The sequence below is a fragment of the Pygoscelis adeliae genome, unplaced genomic scaffold, assembly GCF_000699105.1.
Source record: "Pygoscelis adeliae isolate BGI_AS28 unplaced genomic scaffold, ASM69910v1 Scaffold119, whole genome shotgun sequence".
Classification (NCBI taxonomy): domain Eukaryota; kingdom Metazoa; phylum Chordata; class Aves; order Sphenisciformes; family Spheniscidae; genus Pygoscelis; species Pygoscelis adeliae.
In genome coordinates this window covers 616,051-625,430 of record NW_008825560.1, presented here as the reverse complement: position 1 = coordinate 625,430, position 9,380 = coordinate 616,051, and the positions used below count along the sequence as shown (strand labels likewise).

Genomic DNA, 9,380 nt, shown 5'->3' with positions numbered 1-9,380 from the left:
AAATGGTACTTCAAATTTTTAAGTCAAAGCAGATTGCTCCACAAGCAAGAAGCAACACTCACTCTCTCTGGAGCTGCTCAGCTTGGCAACTGCCCCCTTCAGAAGTGCCCTAAAATGGATGAGAGCAAAGAGGCAGCATTCTTATAAAGGCATGCTTGGCCACAACACTTTTGCTTGGTAGGCTAAACTCAAAGGAGAGTGGCAAATGTAGTGTATTCTCCTGCTCTAATGGGACTAATCAGGTGGACAGATAGATCCTGGGGAGAATTCATAGCAGCCTGAAAACCAGGGACCACGGGAAGGCATGGACAGGATCCCCTGGGCGTGCCACTGTACAGGGGAATAACACAGTGGCTGCATTTCTGCTAAGAAAAGCCTTAAGATTACGAAGGGGTACTCAGAGCATGTCCAATAATGGTGGGTTAGGACGCCGCCATGCTTCTTCAGACAGGCTATTTCACTAGCTGTCTCTGGGTCAGCTGCACACAAACAAAGCAGATGAGAAGCAGAGCATGTCTTTATACAGCTGCTGCAAATACCTCTAGTTGAGAGCGATACAGACGGTACCAATTCATAGCATCACATCATTTGGAGGCAATCTTGTCAGGGCTCTTCTGCCACATCAATAAGCTCATGGTAAGACAACTTAACTTGCCAGAAGGGGTGCTGCAGTATGCATGAGAATCCATAAAACAGCACCCAGTGGAAAAAACAGTGGACATTTCCTAACAACATGCAGAATCAAGTGAAGCACAGAGTAATGTTTTTTAATTTTCTTTTTTCAGATTGACGGGACAGTAAGCATTTTCCAGTGCTATTGTTGATCCCTATGCTGAGAATTTAACCCTAATGAACACTTTCCTTAGTTGCCTTTTGCAGACGTCAGACATAGTTCAGGAACCTCTGCAACCACAGGTTGAAAATATCTTCTCTAAGTTCATCGGTTATGAAAGCAATGTCACTGCTTAAAAATTGCTGTGCTTGAACCAACCTATGTGTACCTCACAGTGCCCTTACACTTCTACACAACACTCTAAATTTAACTGCTTCCTTTAAACATCCTTCAGTCCAGCCTAAGCTTCAGCTTCTCCCAGCCTGTAAGACAAAATTTGGTGACAGTCAAATGCAAGGAAAAAGTTTAACAGACCTGCACCCTGTTTGAGAAGCTCCGCTGCTGAGTTTGCAGCAGTTTGTGGGGAAGTTTCTGCTATCTCCTCCAAGGGATCTGCAAACAGAAAACACCGTCCACGTCTTGTTTGGACTTGAATTGACAAATCAATGCACGTAGTCAAGTATGAGTTCAGCTTTTGTAATTGTGATCTCACCTACTGAACAACTCTTGGCCAGAAACATGAAACAATCTTGTATCTGCAACTATAATCATTCATGTGGTTTTTGTGCTGCATCAGTTTTTTTGCCTCCAGCGCTGCAAGAGGGATGCTTAACCTTTATTTCCTGACAGTAAAAGACATAACTACATAGCATACGCTGCAGAGACTCACATGATGTCACATTAAAACAATCCTAACAGCTATATACTCTCATTACAACCTTGAAATTTTTTAAATAGTGCAATTTTAATTATCTTATTTAATTTGTATAATTTACACTAATTTAGACACAAAGACTTCGTGTTTCTATGATTAAATCAATTAATTGTATTTTGATTCAGAAGATGACAACATAATCCTTCTTTCTTCATACTTATGTACAAAACAAACATCTGAACTATTACGACAGCAGTGGAATGTTTACCTCCCAATCTTCTCTTAAAATTAGTGAGAAAACTGTCCGTCAGTATGTTATTTCAGTTATATAAATGCATGTAAAAAGATCTCACTTACTGCTGTATTTAACATGATGCATGCTGTCTTTGAATACATTCAAATGAGGAAGAGAGCAGTAAAACGGTGTGTGACACTATTCACATGTTTAGAGTTATCCATACGCTTTAAATACTCCATGCACTGTGTCCATAATCATTAACCACAGAAGATCATCTTAAAATGTGTGATCATACTGGATTCAAAAATAAATACAAAATAAAATTTCACTGTGGTATGTTTATTCAGGACAAGGCAGATGTTTCAGTTCTGCACCTCTGCCAGAACAGAAGGAGCTTTCCATTTTAGGTGAGGAGGATAAGGAGAACAAGCCCACCTACCACACTGGTTTGCCGTATAAAGAGATCTCTGGTCACACCTACCATAGCATGTTTTTGCGCAAAAATGGTTTCATTAATGTATTTGCATAATTCAAATGCTATGTTTGAACACTGACATATGGCCTTTAACAAAAGTTTAGAGTTCAGCAGAAAACCACAAGAATGATTAACATTTCAAAAATACATCTGGTGTTAACTTCATGTGGGGGAGTAACAGACAACTGAATTATGAGGCAAGCATAGCTACATTTTGCTGTTGTCTTAGCGTGGTTTATGAAATCACCATAACCAAAATTAGAACTACAGTCCCATGATGCAACACAGGATTTTTGATCATTTACTTAAACAATATTTGCACCTGTGTAAGATGCTACTTCCTTCCTGCCAGTGTCACACTCAGGGCTCCTTCTGTTCTTTACCTACTTGCCTTCCCTAAAGCCCTTTTGCCACCCGGACTGGAATGAGTGGTTACATCTAACCATACATGGGCATAACTTCCATGTCTGAGAAGTACATTTATCTTCCTACATGCTAGATTATTGTGTGGATTTCCACAACACATATATGTTTATGACTGGAGTATCTGCTCACAACTACAGCTTGGATAAGAGCCGTCAGCAGGACTGAAGAACCTCTTTTAAAACACAGCTTCCTTCCCTGTGCATTCTTGCTTAGATCTTGACTTGCAAAATGTTCACCTGCCTTCAGACACTGGCACTTTGAAGCAGAGCTTGGCTGGATATATGCCTTCCGTACTTTAACAAGCATACCTCTGTCTGGGATGACAAGCTTGCAGGGCAGTGCCAGTGGAGTGATGGAATGCTGATACACCAGAGCTGTCAAACTCCCTGTGGTCAGAAGAGTAACAAGACATGCACAGTTAACTTTGTGGACAACATGAATGCTTAACAGTTATGTTGGCTCTCAACTATTCTATAGACCAAGGGGCCTCCCCTCCCCGCCCTTTAAAAAAAATTCTCTTGGCACCTAAGCCAAGACCTTCTTCGGTCAACTTTAATGTATTCATGTTGCCCAGCACTGTCCCAGTTGGATGTACTTGAACTCAATCACACGCTCCCTTTCCCTGCTTAAACATACTGCTTAAATCCTAACCTAAATGGCTTTGCTCCAAATGGAGAAAGCACAAAAATGACAAAAACAGTAACATATGGAAGTCAGTAATTCCTTTCAATGCTCTTAACTTCCGCTACATTAAATGCAGTAAAATCTTTTGAAGATGGTAAGAGCACAAGGGGTCATGTTATGCTATGTGAAGAGGCAGAGAAAGTGCGAGGAGTTCTGCCTCTTAGCCACCTAGTCTCCACTGTCTAGTGCTTTGTCTACACACGCCTCTATTTTGTGCTTCTAAAAGTATAAAAGATGGTCTAGCTAAAACCTCCTCCATTCAATGCAGCAGTGATGTACGTAGCATTCTCTATTAAATTCTTCTTCTTTTCTATTCAAAGTCACTTTTGTCATTTGGACTTGGCTTAATTAAAATAATTAAACATTAGTCATCCTTGACATTAGCATGTGAGACTATAAGGAGAGGAAGGCATTAAGATTCATCAGTCAGTCTGTACAAAAAGCCATCCTTCAATCCCGTTTACTAACAAACATGAACATTATAATCATGCACTTGAGAAAAATCACAGTTCAACTAAAACCAACCCCATTTCCACAGCCCATCAAAAATTTCTTTGAAATGGAAAGATGACCCAGTTCTGCAAGGGTCTTACAGAAACGCAAAGACCAATTGATACTATTAGTCCTTCATTGCCTTATCCATACAAGTGTGTGATAGCGCCTGCCCACCTACTTTGTGAAGCAGTTTTGAGGCTGTATACATTGAAAGATTAGGAGAAGCTCAAACTAAGTGATTAGTAGGGCTACATATGTGCCATAAACAGGTACTTCAAGATCAAGGTAGGACTGAGCTAAAAATTCTGATTTGAAATAATCTCATGCCAAAAACTGACAAAATTCAATCCATCTTTACTTCAAATAGGATTTGTCTTTTTACACTTGTTCATTTTATGGTAGATGATACACCTTTCATGGGTGTATTGGGTGTACATGACAAGGCTGGTAGCAGGGGGTGGGAAGTCTGCAGGGTGACCTCTGTGGGAAGAGGCCAGCGGCTGCCCCATGCTGGACACAGACAGCTCCAGCAGACCCACTGCAGGGCACCGCTGAGCCACGGGTGGGATGCCTCTGGGAAAGCGTATCTAAGAAAGGGCAGAAAAGGCCGCACAGAGACCAGAAGGGAACAAAAAGAGTGAGGCAGCAGAGGGAACACCACTATCAGAGGAGGAGGAGAAGAAGGTGCTCCAGGTACCCAAGGTGATATCCCCCACCCTGCAGCCTGTGGAGGACCTCACATTGGAGCAGATGGACGTTTCCTGAAGGAACTGTGGCCCACGGAGAGCGCATGCTGGAGCAGATTTTTTTCCTGAAGGATGGCAGCCCATGGGGAAAGCCCACACCTCAGCAGGCAAAAAGTGGGAGGGATGGAGCAGCAGAGAGGAACTGTTCTATAATGACCATACGCCCCCCACCCCCTCCTGCACTGCCTGCAGTGGGGGTGAGGAGTCTGGGGGGAAGCAGTGAAGTTGACGTTGGGAAAAGGTGAAAGAAAAGTGTTATTTTAATGTTCATCTTTGTTTCTCACTACCTGAATATCGATTTTAATTGGCAAAAAATTTCATTACTTTTCGCCAAGTTGAGTCTCTTTTGCCCACGGTAGTAACTGGTTAGCAACCTCCCTGTCTTTATCTTGACCCATGAGCTTTCTCATCCTCTTTTCCCCTCCTGCCCCACTGAGGAGGGCAAATGAGTGAGCAGCTAGGTAGGTGTTTGGCTCTTTGCCACGTATTACCTATTGTAATATGCTTTCATCATATTACATTAGGTAGGCTGATGTAGCATAATGTACTTTGTGAACATCCCACTTTGGTGTCATTTTAGCCAGCTAGCATACAGTATAAATATAGCACAGGACAAAATAAAGCAAAGGTCCTGAATCAATAAGGCCCTTAACAGTCATCTAGCTCAGCTGTCTGCAGTGGCACTGGTAGTGGCAGAAAAGCTTGACTGCTTGAAGCTTGGGCATGTGCATCTGTGCTAGAGTGCCCATTTACCATATACTTAAGGTAAATGTGTACCAGGCTCCTATAACCTTGGAATGGGTTCCTACAGAAATCATCAGGACTTGAAGAAAGTGTTCTCTCATTTGCACTCCATCCAAGTCTATAAAACAGCTCTGGCAAATGCAAACTGTTTCCATTTTCTGTGTCCCTGTGATGCACGGTACTTACCAAAATATGGTTCATTTGGGCATCCTTTCAAGCGCACCCCCTTGTGAGTGCATTCAATCAGAAAATGCCTTACAAGTTCATTTGACAAATCTCCAACTGTGTTGAAAAAGAAAAAGAAAGCTCATGAAGAGAAGCAATGAACTGACAACAGTCTCACAAATTAGCATGTCTTTATGAAGCAGTTTTCCACATTACCACCAAATGTTTTATATACAGCATTCAAAGAATACATTAGACCTGCTCTGCTGCAAGGTTACAAGCTGTAGTAAGAAGGCCATTTTGCAAAAAACAAACAAGCAAATAGCTCACTTTAGACAACCAGAGGAAAAGGTTTTATAATCATAAGTGACTGACATCCAAATATACACTGGTGTCCAAAATGTCCAAGCATGGTCGCAACTACAGACAGGAGCAGAAATCTGGAAAACTAATGGTTAGAAATTCTGATGCACTTGCCCATTAGAAGAACTTGTATCCAATGTGACAATGGAGTAAAAGTATGATAAAATACTCAGATTTCTAGTGACAGTTCTGCTCGCAGAACTTTTCCAGATTAAAACAATGTAAGTTTTAGCTACAGAAACGTAATGATGCCAAGTCTCTCAGTGAATTCTTAAGTTTTAAAATGTTTGCAGTTTCATGCTAAGTTTTTGCTCCTGAAAACAATTAATTACATGAAACACTCAGGTTTCACTGGATTTTTAAAGACAGTTTTTATCTCTCAGGAATCTAGGACAAATCTAAATTGTTAAGTTGGATGTAATGAGATTCAAAGTCCGAGAGGCATATAAAAAGTCCCTTGAGATTTTAGCATTCTTTTAAACATATATATACATATATACATACATATGCACACATATAATTAAGACAACTTCATTATTTCTTGAAAGACTGGTTTCACAGTATTTCACACCTGACTACAAACTGAATCTCTCTCCAAGTAATTGAAGGGTTATTTCATAGCAACAGGACAAAGCTACCCAACCATTCAACCCTTAACAAAAGAGCCACAAACACAAATGCTCCCTTTGACGCTGGTCTATCAGCCACAGTCCAGGAAACACATGACATCAAGGGTTGACTTTCAGGCTAATACAGATGAACACATTCATCTGGACAGCAGAAACTTCTATGCAAGCAAATATTGCAAAGATCACCTTTTCAAACAGCTTACTGTTTGGCATTATGCTCTCACAATATTAAAAAGAAATTACTACAAGCGTATGTGATAAGGGGAAGCCTGGAACAAGAAACCCTGCAGAAGACTGAACAAATTTGGGCCTTCGGGGGTGAAACAGTGGGAACCAAAAAAGCTAAGTATCACAGAGCAAGAAGGGGAAGAATGCTACAGTCTCAACTAAAATTTTCTCTTACTACCACTTGCCTGTGGTACAACTAACATAAACTGGCACTTAAAGGCTTGTAGAGTTTGAACTTTCATGTATTCCTGGACTTCATTGCTCTGATGATAAAGATAGATTACTAAAAACACCTACAGCCACTCTCCATTTGCCTCCCTGTTGTTGCTATCACCACCCCAGTGCACCCCTGTTGTCTTCATTGAGTAAGACATTGCAGCGGTTCTGCTGATGTTTCTTGGGAATAAAAAGAAGGATTACATGGCAAATTTTCACTAGAAATTGTCTCAAGATACCAGATTAAGTGTACAGAATTTGAAAGTGTTATTGTAATAGAGGTGGACTGCTAACCTTGCCCCAGAGTAAGGATGAAATCCTAAAAAAAACACCCAAAAACAACAGCCAACCAAACAACCAAACAAAACCAGACAAAACCAAACTTCTATAGCCATGACACTAAGAATCACTGCTTTCCTGTGATCTCAGTTGCTTACCTCACCAGGCAGCATGTACTAATGAAACATAATAAGCTTTGTAAAAGGAAAACAGCGGCACTGAAAACCGCCCCACTACCCTTGCAGTAGCACAAATGGAGCCAAGACTACTACAGATACTGGCTGCTGAGTTTCCATACATTGATTAATGCTTTCCATATGTTCTTCTCACTTTACCTTTCACAACTATCAGGCACAAGTTACACATGGAGGCACTGCATCTGGGAGAGCAGGTGTGTTTCATCACTTCTTTTAAACAACTATCATTTTCCTTAGGGAACCTCCTCAGATTTATATCTAGTGTAGAACTGTCTTAAAACAAAACCTTGGGGTCAAAAATATTCAACCTTCCAGCCAAATGAAAGCTTTACATGGTGGTATGTGGATCAAATGCAGACTTCTGATTGCTAGGGGGGACCCATTACTGAGATGACACTGGTTTTCTATTAGGCTGATAAGGTACAATACATGCACAGCCACAATGAACATATATTTACAAACCATGGTGAAATTGCAAAGTACAACAGACATCTTATTCAGTCTCATTTAACAAGGTACCAAATGGAGCCTGTAATTCATAGAATCATAGAATCATTAAGGTTGGAAGAGACCTCTAAGATCATTGAGTCCAACTGTCAACCCAACACCACCATGCCCACTAAACCATGTCCCTAAGCGTGGTCATCTACACGTCTTTTAAATACCTCCAGGGATGGTGACTCAACCACTTCCCTGTGCAGCCTGTTCCAATCTTTAACCACTCTTTCACTAAAGAAATTTTTCCTCACGTCCAATCTAAACCTCCCCTGGTGCAACTTGAGGCCATTTCCTCTCATCCTATCGCTAGTTACTTGGGAGAAGAGACCAACACCCACCGCACTACAACCTCCTTTCAGGTAGTTGTAGAGAGCGATGAGGTCTCCCCTCAGCCTCCTTTTCTCCAGGCTAAACAACCCCAGTTCCCTCAGCCGCTCCTCATAAGACTTGTTCTCCAGACCCCTCACCAGCCTTGCACCAAGTTGCACTTAGGGGAGATTGCTCCAGATTATTACCCAGTAATAAGGACTTTCCACTATGTATGGCTTGTTAAATAATAGGTAGAAGGCATACAGTACCTTTCTTGTTTAACTGCAGCACAGAAGGAGGTGGTGTAGCAACTTTCATTGCTAGCCCATAGGCTCCCCGGAAAGAATGACTGTCTCGAACAATGAATGACCCAGGTTCCTTGTCCTTGAGAACAGCAATGGCTGCAAGGGATTCCGGGAAAGAGAAAGAATAACAGTTCCAGAACAATGCACACACCCAAAAATACAGAAGTGCAAATCTATAATTAATAGAGGACTAAAGGAAATAAGATCCTTTTCTCTGTCTCCATTGCTGTAGAACAGAATACAATCAAGCACATCTGGGGGATCTGAGTGGAAACATCTTGTGCAAATCTCACAGACACTTATTTCAAGAGAAGCCTGAAGTACAGATCCCTACTGATTTTTAAATTGAGAAGGATATGCAGGTCCCACCAGATTCCTACAACCAGTGCAAGAGCAAGTTGATTCCTGCTTACGTTTTGTCAACTTGTTAGAAGCATGACAAAGCACAGCTCTCTCTAATTCCCAGGCTGACTGGTCAGCAGTGTTTTTCTTTTCCTATGCAGCTTCAACAGGCGGAGCAGATCCGTTTTCATCCACCACCAAGTTTCTGTCCCTGCAAAGCAGTCTCACTCCCTTACTAGTTTTAAAGCAAGGGAAGGGATGTAAGTGAATATTCGCTCTTTGACTGTCCAAGCATTGACATATTTTGCATCTATATTCTGTGATCTCTGCTGGAAGCGTGGTGTGAAGTCCTCCCCAGGAGGAACCATGTGCAGGGAAAACTGCTCTTGCTTTGCATGAGTCTGCTGCAGACTTTGAAATCTAGTAGCCCAAAACCTTAAACTCACTTTGAAAAAAGACAAAAGGTTCATCTAATGATTGATCTTAATTTGATCTTAATAAAACGTTAGTACTTCCCCCCCCCCCCCCCCCCCACCCTTTTTTTTTGTATTTTT

General features: G+C 41.4%; 1 protein-coding gene across 1 annotated transcript in view; it reads right to left on the bottom strand.

Moving 5' to 3' along the window:
- The window catches only part of TNS3 (tensin 3), a 191,723-nt gene that overhangs the window by 9,068 nt on the left and 173,275 nt on the right, over window positions 1-9,380 (bottom strand). Inside the window, 4 exon segments of the mRNA XM_009332357.1 lie at window positions 1,148-1,225; window positions 2,935-3,012; window positions 5,482-5,577; window positions 8,449-8,580. Coding sequence (XP_009330632.1) covers window positions 1,148-1,225; window positions 2,935-3,012; window positions 5,482-5,577; window positions 8,449-8,580 — 384 coding nt within the window.